The sequence below is a fragment of the Gymnoscopelus microlampas genome (genome assembly GCF_963454915.1).
Source record: "Gymnoscopelus microlampas genome assembly, chromosome: 7".
Classification (NCBI taxonomy): Eukaryota; Metazoa; Chordata; class Actinopteri; order Myctophiformes; family Myctophidae; genus Gymnoscopelus; species Gymnoscopelus microlampas.
In genome coordinates this window covers 23,704,171-23,720,450 of record NC_139944.1, presented here as the reverse complement: position 1 = coordinate 23,720,450, position 16,280 = coordinate 23,704,171, and the positions used below count along the sequence as shown (strand labels likewise).

Genomic DNA, 16,280 nt, shown 5'->3' with positions numbered 1-16,280 from the left:
GATACTTTTTATTTAATTAGATATGGAAATGTTTGTTTGCATATGACACATTTCACAGATAATTAGATCGAATGACATATTGCTTTGATGCAAAATGATACTGAATACTATTTGAGGTTAAGTTATTTCCATTTAAATGAAATTAAAAAAATGAAATCGGAGAAAAAAGTCAACTGGGGAAAATGAACACATTAAAAAATGCTTCTCCAAGCAAAGGTTTGAAGGATAATGTGGTTGGGTTGCATACTGTTATGTTGTGCTAATTTCCTAATCACCAAGATAGGACATGTTTCTTGATAATACTAAGTATAAAACAGCATAGATACTGCAGCCACTGGCATCAATCCTCTACCCCAACAACTTGTCTTTTAACCCCCTGAGCTTTGTTGCCACTTAAATCAGATGCAATACCACCCTCTACTGGATACATTAGGACCTATTTCACCCGTGCACTAAAGTCGTTTTAGCGCGAGTACATGTGGAGTAAGCACTAAGCAAGCAGTGATGGAAAAGTACTCTTACTTAAGTAAAGTATCAATACGTAGAAATACTCTGGTACAAGTAAAAGCTTGTAGATCTGCTATTTTCCAATGGCCGAAATGGGCTGTATGTTTGGTAAGAAGAAGAAACCAAATCAAGAATAATCTAAATCAACAAAGTAACTAACTTAAGTATTCAAATAATTGTAGAGGAATAAAAGTACAATGTTTATCTCTGAGATCTAGTGGAGTAGAAGTAAAAGTACAGAAAATTGGAAATACTCCAGCAAAGTAAAAAATCCTCAAAAGTGTACTAAAGTACAGTAGTTGAGTAAATGTACAGTTACTTCAGTGCACACCACTGGCTATTACTGCATAGCATCAGCACAACAATGAATATCACAATTCATAGAATAGACCAATTATTTATTTACCAACATTGAGACTGGATACACACTCAGGTGATTGTTTCATGCAATAAATTCTCAGCCTGTTGTTTCGGGATGCACCCCGACCCCCTCTTGTGTTTTTGGCTACTAGTGCTGCGCGCCCTAGCGAGACCTGATAGAATGGGTCTTCATTTGCAACCAGTGTATGACGCTTGCAACCAGTGTGACGTCGTCTGTTAAAGGACAACTTTGGTTTTTTACAACCAAGGTTTATATTTTAGCTTGTAATTAAAGTAAATAAATGATGAGTGTAATTTTTTTTTCATTTACTGCTTTCTATAGTTTTAGCATTTTTTGCGATATTTTTTACAGTGGGCGGGGGCATTCTGTCCGGTGGCTAAATATGCCTTTTTTACACAATAAAAAAGGTCCGGCTGTCTGAGATGGCCAGATGTGAGTTATTGGGGGCTAGAAGAGCTACTGTAAATAATAATAAAGAAAACGCCGGGTTAATGTGTTAAAAAAATACATATTTAGCCACCGGACAGAATGCCCCCGCCCACTGTGAAAACACTGTAAAAAAGATTGTGAAAATTGCTAAAACTATAGAAAGCAGTAAATTTAAAAAATTTAACACTCATCTTTTATTTACTTTAATTACAATCTAAAACATAAACATTGGTTGTAAAAAACCAAAGTTGTCCTTTAAGGGGTCTACACAGCAGTCAAAACAAAACTACAGTACATGTCATTATTAAACTCAAACTCCCATGAACACACAGCTTGTTGTGTCGCATAACGTGACGTGCATTGAGGTCGACGTGAACTGCAGGACAACATGATGGCAGTCCAGCTGACCCAATGCATGCGGCTACCATAATAATAACACCACAATAATTGATATTGGCTGTATATTTGAACGTACCGAATAGCGTGTTTACTTTGCGCACCGGTTTATCTTTGTGGTGCGTCTCGTCAGTAAAGTAACTCATATTAAAGTCAAGATGACTCTCCCAGCGTTGCAGAACACGGGTGTGTTTTATAGGAGGATCTTGTCTCAGTTTCCCCAGGACATTAGTCTAGCCTTTGCCTACGGGTCCGGTGTGTTCAAACAACAGGGGACCACTCAAGGACAAATGGGGGTAAGAGACAATCAAACAAGACACAGACGTGGACAATGTATAATGCTCATTGCTCAACGATATTGATTATCAACAACTTAATATAATAATATGTAAGTCCTCTTCCAACTCAGGATTGTCTCTTCAACTAGGAACTCTTTACTCAGGTCCAATTAGCCGCAAGCAACTCTTAGATGCTATTTGCTATCTTCTGTCATATTGAGTTGCAAATCTTGCAATGCAATACCAACCCTTGACAGCGTTCACCCAAACAGAAAAGTCATATCCGATTGTATTAAACGACGTTAAACTCACCAACATTGCAGCTGTACGGAAAGCGTGGAGTATCCTCTTTGTATCTGCCAAGTTTTTGTTTAATAAAAATCCACCCTGGACATGTTATGATGAGCTACTTTCTGTCAATAAATTCCGTGCAGGTGATTCTTTTTCTGTGTCAGTGTTTGGAAGCGCTCGTTTTGTATAACGCAACGTACTGCTGCTGCCTCCTGCATTATGTGCAATTTCGAAACAGGTGGCACGCAGTGACGCAGGACCGTTGATTTTCAGCGAGCGCTTCCAAACTCCAACAAAATAGAAAGAGTTGCTTGTGGCTAGTAATGCTCAACGATATTGAGTATCACAATATAATGATACAAGTCATCTTCCAACTGAGGATTGTCTCTTCAACTAGTTTACTCATGTCCAATCATGTTTAGCCTTAGTTTGTCAACAATTAGTTGACATTGCTGGGGGCAAAATCCTTAATATTCCCTGTTTTTAAAACGTTCTCTTTTTTATTTTGACAAATGTATTGCCAGGGACCTCGACTGTGAAATACAATTGAATTTTGTGATAGTGATTCTTATAGTGCATTGTGGCCATGATGTCATGACCTGACAATCCAGCTGCATTTCACTTTTGTCAAAAAAAGATGCTGTTTGGTCATTCCCTCAGTCTTCCTTTCTCCACCTCTCAGAAAAACATGCTGGACTTTGTGTTTGCGGTGGACGACCCTGTGACATGGCACACCATGAACCTGCTGCAGAACCGTAAACACTACTCCGTTCTCAAGATGCTGGGGCCCAAAAAGATCAGTTCCATACAGAGTGACCGCGGGGCCGGAGTGTACTACAATACTCTTGTTCCTGTGGATGGAAGGGTAAATCACAGAATACCGTTCAATACAAAAAACATTCACTGACAGTAATGGCTTTTTGAATTTTAATTTTTGCCAAGGCAAATTTGTTGTTCTTACGGGGGACACTTGGTTTCATTCTGAGAGCCTGCTGCCAGTGCTGCCTTACTTTGCACTGATTCTAGATCAGCCTAAATCATCACAGTTACACAGCACTACAATAGAATGCACTATCGTCCGGTTCTCTGTACTCAACCCTAGCTGTGACACAATTCCAGGTGTGGTACTTGGTGCATTTTGCGATAACCAACCACACATTGCAATATTGAAAAATATATTGTATATAAATATACAAAAAGTAATGAATTGTCATTTAATTTACGTAAGCAGTACTTGGTACTCATTTCCCAATACACATTCTATGTCCTACCAAGTACATATTTTAACCACCTGGTGTCACTGTTGTGGACAGGTCATTATAGGATAGGTGATAGATTTAAATGTATTCATTTAAATCACACAAGAACTATAACTATTTTTGCTATGAATACAGGTATCAGTTGAGATATTGACTTGCCCATTGGTGTTCCTTGGGCACTAAAAGTTTGAAAACCACTGTGCACTAGATTATTATATTACATACATACTGTACTTGCTGATCACTGCAATGGCTTCTTTTTCTTTTCCTCTGGAAGGCCAGACTAACCCAGTGTGTCACCTGTGGTTACCCTCTTGTCCTTTAAACATTATTACTGTCATAAAGCTCTCCTTGTATTGTCCAAATGTCTGCTGCCGTATTGACACCCACCTGTAAATATAGCATGCTTCTGGTGATTATGTTTGATGTACTTGACATTGGTTGTCTCAAAATGGCAACTTGTGATATCCTCATTTATCCTTTCCTCATCTCAGATAATCAAATATGGCGTCATTAGCACAGAGACTCTGATTGATGACCTGATGCACTGGAAGACGATGTACGTTGCTGGGCGACTGCACAAACCAGTAAGTACAACTTTATGCCAAGCTCTCGACTAGGGTTATACGTGGGTCAAGAATTGGTGTTAAGGTGTTGACCCGTGTCGAGCAAGCGATGTCAATTTAAGAATAAGATAATCTGTAAACTAGATTTTAGTTAATAGTTGTTTGTTTTGCAGACTAATTTTAACTGGTTATTATTAATCTGATGTTCTTGTGTTCAGTGTGTTACCTAAAAGAATAACTGCTCAATACTTTTGGCCCAAGAAACTAGTCAGCTGTTCTGTAGTGTGTGTTTTGTGTTGTGCATGCATGTAGCCATATATACTGTTTGTCCTCATGCAGGTGAAGATGCTGATGCAAAGTGACAATGGGAAGTTGCGTGCTGCTCTGGTGGGCAATCTGAAAAGTGCTGTGATAGCATCCTTCCTCATGCTGCCGGAGAGCTTCACTGAAGAAGACCTTTTCCTGCAGATAGCCGGTCTCTCCTATGCAGGTGACTAGACCACAGAATTAGGAGATTTCTTCTTGCCTTCTGAGCTGTGCTAGACTATTATTTTAACCACATTAACCGTAGCGTCCCTATTCTGGGGTAAACATTCAGTGAAAATAGCAGATCTACAAGCTCACAGTGAGTTGCGGCGCAACGCTTTGTGAGCAAGGAGGGCATGATGTGTAACATCGGTTCCCAGTCGGGAATCGAACCAGCGTTATTTCATCTTACTGTGCTCCCATAAATCTTTTCCTTAGGGGATTTCAGAATGGTGATTGGAGAGGATAAGTCCAAGGTGGCCAATATTGTCAAAGACAACATCCAGCACTTTCGGATTCTATACACCAACATTTTACAGGACTGCCCTCAAGTGGTCTACAAGCCTCAGCAGGGAAAACTAGAGGTGAGGGAGCGTATTCACACATGCACGCAAGAACACACACACACACACACAGACGCACACAACATTTTAAAAGCTCTGTTGACATGTTCACACAATTTTCTAATGCTTCTGGCTAACAGTCTTTACATCGAAATCTCTGAAAATGCATACAAAATAAAGTGGATGTCCCGCATTCCCCCACTTCCGTATATATATTGTCCACTATATTGGAGAGCATTTAACTTATAAGCAAAAATAAACACAAAAAACAGGCTTGTATTTTCAGCCTCTTGGAAAAATTTGTACCGCCAGTTTATACTTGATAGCCACATGAGTAAAATACATAAGAGTTTAGATCCTATTGTCCGAGAAGGCGGTCTGCTGTAGTATCCAATTGCTAAACAGATTTAAAAATGTCACTCATTCTGACAATAACCTTCCGCAAAGGATCCACTTGCGTGTCCTCGCTTCAAGCTCCTCTATCCTTGGCTTTGCGGCAGTCGCATCGAAACGTCACCAACACACCCACTTGCTCACTGTGAACAATGACCTGGTCTATTCACACATTGAGCCTATGGGGCTCAGTCATACACTACACAGACTTTGTACCAGAGAGCTGGCAGTGTCAATTCCATTGCATGTTCGGTCCAACTGATTTGGACATTTGCGCTCTCACATACAGCTCCTCTGTGTGTTGTCTAGAGAAGTTCATGGTTGCAGTGCATGTGCGAAAGCAGCTTGACATTGTTAATGCAGGAGAATGTCAGCAAGAACAGTGTGTCGACCACTACATCGAGAGGAATGTTATAGTAGGGTTGCAGTGTGTAAACCCCTCATTACAAAGATGATGGATGCACATTTGAGAGTTGAGTCCTGCAAGAACCATTGGTCTACAGAGATTTGGAAAGAAGTGATGTTGTCAACGAGTCCTTTCAGTCTCTCATAGTGGGCGAGTGAATGTGTGGTGTCCACCATGAGACTGGCACAGGGCAGAACGCTTGACCCGTTCAGTGAGAGGGTACGGTGGTTCTGTTATGCTGTGGGGGGGTTCTGTTATGCTGTTTCCTGGCATGGGTTGGCTCCACTTGTCCCTTGAGGGTAGGGTCACTGGCACTGCAAAACAAGACAGAGTTATTCTTGAGTGATAACCTTTATCCTATGATGAAACACTTCTATTCTGAGTGGTTTCTTACAGGATGGCAAAGCTCCCATCCACATCCATGTTTTGGATGTAAATTATGAGAATCATATGCTGTCATGTCCTTTGCAGTCACCAGATCTCAACCCAGTGTTTCTGTGTGTTAGACAACGCTCTCGTCTCCACCACCATCTTGATCAATACACCTAATGAGGGAATGTCTTTTTATTAGAATGTGAGTTCCACAGACAAATGCACTTTGAAGATGTTCTGGTGGCCCAACACTTTATGTAGGGCTTTCCTTTAATTTGACACCCATCTGTGTACATTCATATTTATTTATTTGTCAAATACTTTATTTCCCTAGGAGAGGGGGTGATAAAAAAGGACTAAGAGGCGATAATTGCACTGATTGGTGTCACGGCAGATTACCTCACTTATGAAGGAACCTTCTCTTACTCAGGCCAAGTAAAGCCTGAAACGAAAATAAAGTATTGATTTTTTGTCTTGAAGTCAACAAGTGGCCCTGCATCTAGAGGTATCTAAATAATTGAGTGTGGCACTGGCAATTCTTATTTTAATTGTAATTCTTTGAAGGGTTTACAGTATTTTTCATTAATCAACTGTCCAAATATGTTAACGCCTTTCCGAGACCAGTTTTTGAAAAACCTTTGTCAACTTGGTTGGAGTAAAATGAAATCCTACAATCTGAAATCCTGTTAAATCGGATCCTACTCCAAGCTCCAGGCCCTGTGTTTTTAACACATATTTTCTATTGTTCCAGTTTGTTGGTTTTTAGTTTAGCTTTAACCTTAAGTGACATAGCATTGTACTGAGCAGGACAGGGCATACTCTTTATCATACTATTAAGTTTTAAATAGGGCGTGTGTGACTCCCTCGGCACAACGCTCTACTCTATGATTAGCATTTTAACTGGCACATGTATAGAAGTTGGGTGTGTATCTGTGTGTGCCTGAGAGAGTGTGTATGCCTGAGGACAGGTATGGACGCTCCTCTTGTCTTCCAGTGCAGGGATAAGGTTTCATTTATTTGTGTTGCTCTCCCTGCCATTGCCACTCCCCTGCCACACAGAGACAAATACAATGCTCACCTCCCCCGGCATCACACTGGCCTGGAACAATATGTTCATATGTATATGATATATCATTGAACCCAGAGCTGGGTTCAAGGCATGCTAAGGCTGGACGATATGGGCAAAACCAAATATCACAATATTCTTTTCACCAAATACATCGATATCAAAATTGTTACGATAAACACACACACACACACACACACACACACACACACACACACACACACACACACACACACACTTATTTTTCAAAAATGTTCATAATTGGTAGAATACCAGATTTACAAACTTGCCACGCTTCACATTACGACATGTTGGGAGCTTGTTTATTGGCTATTTTTGCTAGTTTGAATATATTTGAACATCTTAAAAAGTATAAAATATGGCTTAAGTGATTCAAATCAGTAAAAGACAACACTGCAATTAAATTGTTTGATGGGAGAAAAAAAGCATGTTTAGGGCCTCAAAGCTCAAATATGGCACCAATCAGATACCAATCATTTGTAATTCTTATGTTTTCACACTTATTTCACATTTTGCCAATCAAGTTAAACTGAATATTCAAGGCAAATGCCATAAGGATTCCACAACATAAACACTAATTAGATGAAAGCAACAGATGTTATTTTTTTTAGTTACTCCCTTCAGATAAAAAAAAGAGCACAAAGAGTTCCCCTGCTCTTGAGGTGACTGTATATTTGTGTGTTTCAGTGTTAGTTATCTATGCTTGTTATTGTTTGTGCATACCCGCAGGTGGACAAGAGCCCAGAGGGCCAGTTTATCCAACTAATGGCATTGCCTCGGACCCTTCAGCAAAGGATCACAAGGCTTGTAGACCCTCCGGGGAAGAACCGGGATGTTGAGGAAATCCTACTGCAGGTGGCCCAGGACCCAGACTGTGAAGCAGTTGTACAGCAAGGTATGGATGGATGAATAAATAAATAAATAAATGGAAAGAAAAATGGATAGATAAACAAACAGAAAGATAGGGCAGTCACGATTACAAAATTTAAGTTGACGATTAATTGTCATACAAATAATTTTGATTAACGATTTAATTGTGTTTTTGACATTGAACATATGAATACAAATTGTATTTCTGTTTGGCTTTTAGGCTTCGTAATCAAAAATTGCAAAGGACAGATATCTAACTATATAAATGGCGACCAACTTCCGCACCCTCGGTGTCCACACCCCACAGCTCTGTTATCGACTAAACAACGCACCGCCAGACCACATGTCGCCAACTGACTCGCCACGCCGGCCGCGCTGAATTTACGCCTCGCGTAGGGGACATCTCACTGCTCAATACACCTTTTCCACCGCGCAACATAATTAATTCTACTCACCAAATGTCGGACAAAACGGAAGGGGAGGCAGCTTCGTACCGTTTACCGTGCGCACGACCTCATCACCACAACAGCACGCAGCCGCTGCGGGGGTTTTTTCCTTTTTTTCCAAACTTTTTTTTTGGTCACCATTTTCTCCAGGCACCATTTCTGGTGTAACGTCGGGTGTTTCTTTTCACCAGCCAATCACCTTTCACGTTGCCACGTCCGTTGCCACGTCGCGCTGACGTACGCTAAACAAGCGCTGCCGTGCGCACAATGCAAACGAGCCCAAAGGCGCGCAAAAATCAGCCGACCATTGCTTAGACACAAAGTCAGACCTGGCAACGCAGCCTACGCCAATCATGTGTGAGAGATCTACAAGCTATGGGGCAGAGACGCCACCGTATCTTAGCAACAACTACAGCGCTCACTCTCATTGGTCGTGTCACGCTAAGAGCAGTCTCCAGACAATGGCATCGCAGACAGCTTGCTGTTACTGCTGTAGCCATCACAGGCAGTTGCAGCACGACGGACAGGGCACTGTGATAGCTGCCATGTCGCTAACGCTAACCTGGTTGTCATGCCTGCAGCGGCTGTGTAATCACTTTGTCAACAATGCACGTTCGTGTGGTGAATGTCTATATTGCTGCTCAGTTCGTCCATTGTAGATGGTGTATGTTTGTGTGTGTCTTCTGGAGAACTATGTAGCTCCACAGCAACTACAGTAACTAACGTAATGGCAGGACCGCCCCGTGCAACGCATGTTAGCCTGCATTATGGTCATGTAGTAATTTCAGATAATTTCGCTCCGATTACAGCAGTGTTTATCAACCCTTTCACGCCCCCCCCCCCCCCCCCCCCCAAATACACGTACTTGATCTGGGACCCCCCCATTCTGTTTGACTCCGTTCCACAAGTAAATATTGTGAAAATAGCCGATCTACAAGCTCGAAACGCCTCACTTTCAGAGGCTTTGTAAGCTTGGAGATCGGCTATTTTCTACATGATTGCCTCTTTCTTACATTCTTTGCCAATGTGGCCCATGTTTTCATAGCATAGTTTATTGACTACTTCTGTTGCAGAAATGGCCATTTCCTTTACTTTCGGTTTTTAATTGTCTCCGCCAGGCCGAAAGGCATGGCGCAAGACTATGTTTCACCCCCTGTCCGTCCGTCTGTGATAACTAATCTCTCACATCGTTGACTTGATCGCAGCAAAATAACAGCCCGATGTGGAGAGTCAGTGAGAGCTGGATAAACGACGTAAAATGTGTCAAAAGGAGTCTGTACGGCTGTCGATAAATGAACACATGACGTCGGTGGGAGAGCAGATATTGTGTCTTTTGGACAAACAGCAGCGTGGTGCTGATGTTTGTTGTGTGAAGCAGCTTAATGTCAGAGTGTTTGTGTTGGAGCGCCTCAGTGCGGCTGCAGAGTTCATGTGCAACCTCTTCCAGAGAGACACAGAGACACTAGAAACTCTGCTGGGGAAAAAAAACACTGCTGGGCATTGACTTTCCTATGGACATTGATCTACACACTGCAGGTATATCTGCTACACACACAACATCAAACTACACACTGCAGGTATGATGCAGCGTTTGCATTACAGCCAGCATGCCAGCGTAGTTCCCATTTGGTTTCAAGGTGGGCTAAACCATATGGACCCCATGTCAGCAATGTCAGCGGCATCCACTTCAGTCCCAACTGCGATGCCCATGCAGGCTATAAGTAGCTTCTACCTGGCCCTTAGGTGGGCCCCAACTAGCCATGTTTATGTGGGACCAAGGCGGGTCCTAACTGGGTTTGCCCATGCAGGCTTTAACTGGGTTCTACCTGGGCCCTAGGTGTACCCTAACCAACCACAGTGCAGTGCCCATCGCTCCAATTGTTGTGACGTCAGGGCTCTCAATACTGCACATTGGTGGAGGAGGAGGGGCCGCAGGGCGACCGCACACATCGCTGAACCAATGGTAGCCCACGGATGTTTCCTCTGTGGATTTACAATCTGCCCCTCTATGCCACATATCATCCGCACTACAGGGTCTTCACTGACCGAGCCACGGCCCCACTGACCCTCATGACGCCACGCCACTTAAACGTGCGGCAGCATGCGCTGGGTTGCCAGGTTTGCACAGCCTGCGCCAGAAACAAGCAACCACCTTCATGAAGACAAAAAAAAACACCGAAATGGTCCGCAATGTTCCAGGGGTGTCCCCGCGCGTCCCAACACTCCACAGGGGGTCAGTGGACCATCAGGGGGTCCGCGGACCCCCTGTGGACCCCCTGAAACATAAGAAATATTATTTCTTCAAATTTTTTCCTTTTTCAAAAAAACTTTTCCACAGTTTCACTCCGGCGATTTGGGTCCCCCTATATACACACGCCTGGGCCCCGTGCGCGGCTGGGGTTGAGGGGGGCGTAGCCCCCCGAAACTCTAGTGACAAATAACTTAAATCTGCAAAGAAATGACTGACGTCTCCCATTTCTGCTTTTTTATATTTGAAAATGTATTTTTCATCATGAAAACGATTTTAAAGATTATGACGATTATGCAAAATAATTGCGTTTATCTCAAATAATTGCGATGAGACGAGTATGTAATAATTGGGACAGGCCTATAGAAAGATGAATGAAAAGGACCATAGTTTAAACAACGACATTCGACCTCAAGTAGCCCAGGTCCGTTATTGTGTGTCACCCAGAACTGTCACAGAGGAATGTAAGGGTGAATGAATGCAAAGATGGATAGGTTGATGTTGATCATGTAGATGGATAGAGCAATGTCTGAATGAAGTAATGGAATGATAGATGGGTAGGTAGATGGAGGACAGGTAGAAGCTTAGAACAACAGTGATGACTTAATGAAAAGATGGATGATGGGTTGAGAGGAATGAGTGGACAGGTAGATAGATAGATGGAGGGAGTGAGGGAGGCAGGGATAGATAATCAAGGCGTTTTATTACAGGCTCCCTAGGACCTAAACTGTGAAGTTGTTCTACAATTACAAAAAAAGCTAGATAGTCTGGTTGATGGATGGAAGGGGAATTGATCTGTCCTAACAAAATGTTCATATTGACAAGTTTAAAAATAAATAAAAATGGACACACGTTTCTTCTGGGATTTGTCGCGTATTGATAAATCATCAGTCCGTAAGCATATTGCTCGGTAGTCATTGTGCAGAATGCTTAAGCTGTAACTGTCTTGACTTGAGACATTATCAGTCTGTTCAGTCACTGAAAGTAATGTCTGAGTATGTTGTCTGTCTGCCCCAGGAATCTCATCTATCGTCAAGTCCTCCAGCATAACGCAAAGCCTCAAAGGCATCGCCACGGCTGGTAAGTGTGCTAATTACAGTATTTGTCAAGTTTCCTTGATATATATTGTCAGTCAGAGTCATAGGAATATACATTGTCGAACTTGAGAAAGCTCACGTGCTAAACCCACTTTAAGGATGAGAAGTGGTGCCTCTCAAACAGGGAGCACAGCAGTATCAAAAGGGAAAAGGCTTGAGTACACAGAAATTGTTAATTCAATCCTTACTCTGAAGAAGACACTGCTACTGAAACATCAGTATTGCTTATTTGCACCTATTAAAAGTATTTAAGATGATCCGTGTGCTCCAGCCTTTTCCCTTTTGATGATCCATTGTCACTTGTTCCCATTAGGGATTGTGTGAGAATGTAATAATGCAGAACATTTCCCAAAAGCAACTTTGGTGAAACAGTGTTTTATTAACCACTTAAAATCGATATACTTTGTTGTACATCAAATAGTTAACCTATTATTGACAAATGTTTGCCTTGTATGCCATGCTCAGAGTAGGGATGCTAGGGTTCATGTGTTTAAAAAAATGATACAATAATAATAATTTATATCTTCCTGTACATACGGTATAACATATTGTTATTAATCTGTGTCATGTGGTGTGGTCCTTCCCAGGCATGTGGAAGACTGTGTCATACAGTTCCAAGAAACTGATGAAGATGTGGAAGGGATGGAGGAGGAAGCCTTCCGTCTCGCAGCTGTCCTGAATCTGTCTGTCCAGCACAGTCCTGTCTGTGTACTTGTCAGTCGGACATGCACTTTGACTTTCCATGTGTTCACCAGACACCCACCTACACCTCCGTCCTTACTCTGATGAACTGTTGCTTTAACAATCACACACACTAACTAACCTCTGGTTGAATCGCCCCATTGTCCCTATGGGATTGCTGACCATGTATCAAGCTGTGTTTGTTTTAACTCCCCTTAATCCTTTGAGGACAAAGATTGTTTGGGAAGGAAAAGAGAGGAGAGACTGCAATAATAAAATATGTGGCAGTTAAGTCAATGTGAATCACAGCTAATGCCAGAACTCAGAAATTGTTAGCCTTGGCGCATGCTCATGTAAAGTTCCATGATGCAAACATTGTCAACAACCAACAGGTGCTTATTGTTAAAAACAGGGAGCAGATGTGCACAGCACATGCTGATTGTCAGCAGACTCTTTTGCCTTTCATAGTCCAGTGTACTGGAAGCATACTCTGTGTACAAGCCACATTTTATAGACATTTCTCATGGAAAGGTCAAATGGGCAGGTACACAACGCAATGGACAGAAAGAATTACTGCTCCATTACCTCCCAGGCATCTGTCCAGGGTCCACAATGCAGTACATGTGTAGTCTATCTGTACTGTATGTACAGTACATACTGTACACTCTGTGGACATTTTATTAGGTACACACCTACTACCAGGCAGGTACAACCTCGATTTCTATCCCCATCCTTTGCAAAGAGTTACGCATTCAGAGATGCTACAAGCTCATCTTGTCACGTGCAGCTTGTAGATCTGCTATTTTTGCTGAATGCACACTACTGTTTTGCTGAGTTATTTGTGCTTTTAAGGGACTGACCGTTCTCTCACCTCTCACATTAAGAAGGTGACTGATTGGTTTAGGTTTAATTTCAAACACCTCCAGTTTGATATGCATTAGGTCACAAACCCCCATTTGTTACGCGTGTTGTTTTTATCCCCGCCAGGACGGAACGGCTGTATGCAGCAAGGGATTATGTTTTCCTTCCTGAGAGTCTGTCTGCCCGTCCGACCATCTGTCTGTAAATGGCTAATCTCGAACACCACTGGACCGATCAGCGTAAAACTTTGCATGCACTCTCCAACTGCTAGGCCAACTGCTCCGCATTTTTCAAATTTGCCTGTTATAAGTTTTTTTTTTGCTACTACAGATTTTGTCCAAAGCTCACGTTTACCACCTCCCCGCCCAGCTTGCCCTAAACACAAAGACGGATGCACCACAATGGATTCGAACCTCTCGACTCCGCGGTGGTGGGCAGGTACTTTACCACTATGCCACCCGAGCGCCCGATGATGTAATTGTTGACTGAAGGTGCCTGCAGAGAAAGATGGAGAGGGAGTGACAGACAAACAGGGAGGACGAACTCAGACTCAACAAAACAATGTGAAACCTAACAGTTCATAACTATGAATCATTTAGCTTGGAAACCCCTGGAACCCCCTCAAGGACACCTGGGGGTCCCCAGATCCCCTGTTGAGAACCACTGCTGTACAGGATGTTAGCTCCTGTACTCATTCTAATGTTGGTGGAACTGTAACTGAACCTCTTGTCCCTTTCTGCAATCTGCATGCAATACTTTATATACCGAGTTGCAGCCACATCACTCTGTTTGGAGGAGTAGGTTGTTTGCATTAATGAATGGGTGTACCTAGTAAAGTGGCCACTGAGTGCAGTATGTACGTAGATCAGCGCTGACCCAAAGCGAACCCCCAGCAGACATTGCTCTAGGTAGGAGGTCCATGCACCATTCATTTTTGTGTCTGCCCGTGTAGTTTATGAATATCATTGTTTTCTTATGAACTGGGCTTTACACTGAGAAACGCCTCTCATAGGACAGGTATCGGACATAACTGCATTTATTATTTCCTCCAAAGATAATTTGACAATCTTTCCCTATGCAAACTCTTCTGTCAGTCTGTGATTAATAACTCTTGTCTTTAGATGTGAGAGGGTGTCAGACCAAGTTCTTCCAAACTATTCTAGTCTCTGGTAGGTATAAGATAAAAACATACACTACGGAGACTTTATTTCTAGGACTTCCCAGTATGGTTGTAAAGGCTGTGATAAATGTGTTGCATTTTGAGGCTATCAGTATAAATACTGGCTATAGTGGCTCTCAGTTAACAAAATGAATACTGTAGTGCATACTGGGTTTTAAACTTGCCCATCTGCATTTGGTCAGATTATTGTACATCCATCACAGAATAAATGGAAAGGATTTGGACAATTTGAATATCTATCTCTATGCAGTTTGGTATGTGTACTGCTCAGCTCGAAGACAATGGGCTGCATAGATGCTGAAAGAGCGCAGACATTGAGTGGTATTTCTGTGGAGAATTTCTTGTCCTTCGCTCAGGAGTATAGTGCCAATGTGTCCTCCCCATGACCCTGTGAAGTGGCACTACACACTAACACAAACACATTTTGCACCGTTCTCTCTTCTACTCGTCTTCCAAATAGCCTCCCCCTGTAACTATTTTAAACCTTACATACAGTGCTTCAGTTGACTGGAGTCCCCTAGGAGTCCATAATTGATCCTATTTTTTTATTGATAGGATTGATTAATATTTTGTCACAATCATAGTCATAAAGATTTTTTTGTGTGAGAATTGCAGTCTGCAGAGCATGTTGTGGATACCTTTAGTCCTATAACACAACACAGCTACACATTATGTTTGTTCTTGATGGATCAAGAAGCATGTAACCTTTGTAGATTTGAAAGAAGACCATTTAATTTGGAAGTGCACTTGATTACTTGAAACATAGATATTGTTATACACTGTTACCAAGGCTTCTCAAATAGTATTGAAATGCATTGAGATACTTGGGCTTTCTAGAACAAGGATTCGGTATGGACATGACCCTTTGACTGCATTGTCCTGTGCATTGACTTGTTGACCATCAGCGTGTTAACCATGTGTATGTTATGTACATTTTAAATTGTATTTAATAAATATTGTAATAAACATATCCCTGACATGTGATACAAAAGAGCCATTGTTGTTGCCCACTAATATTATTTGACTATCATTTTTGTGTCTATTTGCACTGTCTTTTCTATTTGATTATCTGTAGTCAGTGGTTTGTGTAAATTCCTAATGATAGAAGTTGGCTTCACACCAAAACAAAGTGACGCATCTGTCATAATGATTTCTATATTTAGGCCAGGACCTAACGCATGCATAATGATGACTCATTCCAGTTACTCACTCGCGCTATTTATTGTACCGTACTGACACATATATAACCTAAATAGCACACTCGTGTTTGTCAAGCTGTCAAACATTCACTGCCACCGAGAGGATAACCAATGGACTGTCTTATCTGAAGCCTATACTTCGTCGTACGACGGGGTGGCACGCGGTGAAAATAGCAGATCTACAAGCTGGCAGCATGTCGCGCTGCAGCTTGTAGATCTGCTATTTTCGCAAAAAAGGATGTCGATTGTGATGCAACTTGCTCATTATCATAATGTATGATAATGCATGCTGATATCATGGCTTCCAGTTCGGCCAATCGGCGCGCCCCGCTCTCACCACCTGCTAGGAACAGAATTCCATCATTCCACGCATTCTTCCCCCCCTCCTCTCCCCCTCTCTCCCCCCCCCCCCCCCCCCCTTCCCTCGTTTACAACCAAGTCAGTCCCGTCAGCCCAGCTTCTA

General features: G+C 42.2%; 1 protein-coding gene across 1 annotated transcript; it reads left to right on the top strand.

Annotated features, from left to right (window-relative positions):
- Positions 1 to 1,701: 1,701 nt before the first annotated feature.
- tamm41 (TAM41 mitochondrial translocator assembly and maintenance homolog) lies at positions 1,702 to 15,588 on the top strand. Its single transcript, XM_084062906.1, has 8 exons — positions 1,702 to 2,010; positions 2,966 to 3,148; positions 4,037 to 4,129; positions 4,448 to 4,598; positions 4,853 to 4,998; positions 7,965 to 8,130; positions 11,817 to 11,879; positions 12,484 to 15,588. Exons 1-8 carry the CDS (start codon positions 1,873 to 1,875, stop codon positions 12,573 to 12,575), a joined length of 1,032 nt encoding a protein of 343 aa, XP_083919032.1. The 5' UTR covers positions 1,702 to 1,872; the 3' UTR covers positions 12,576 to 15,588.
- Positions 15,589 to 16,280: the final 692 nt, after the last annotated feature.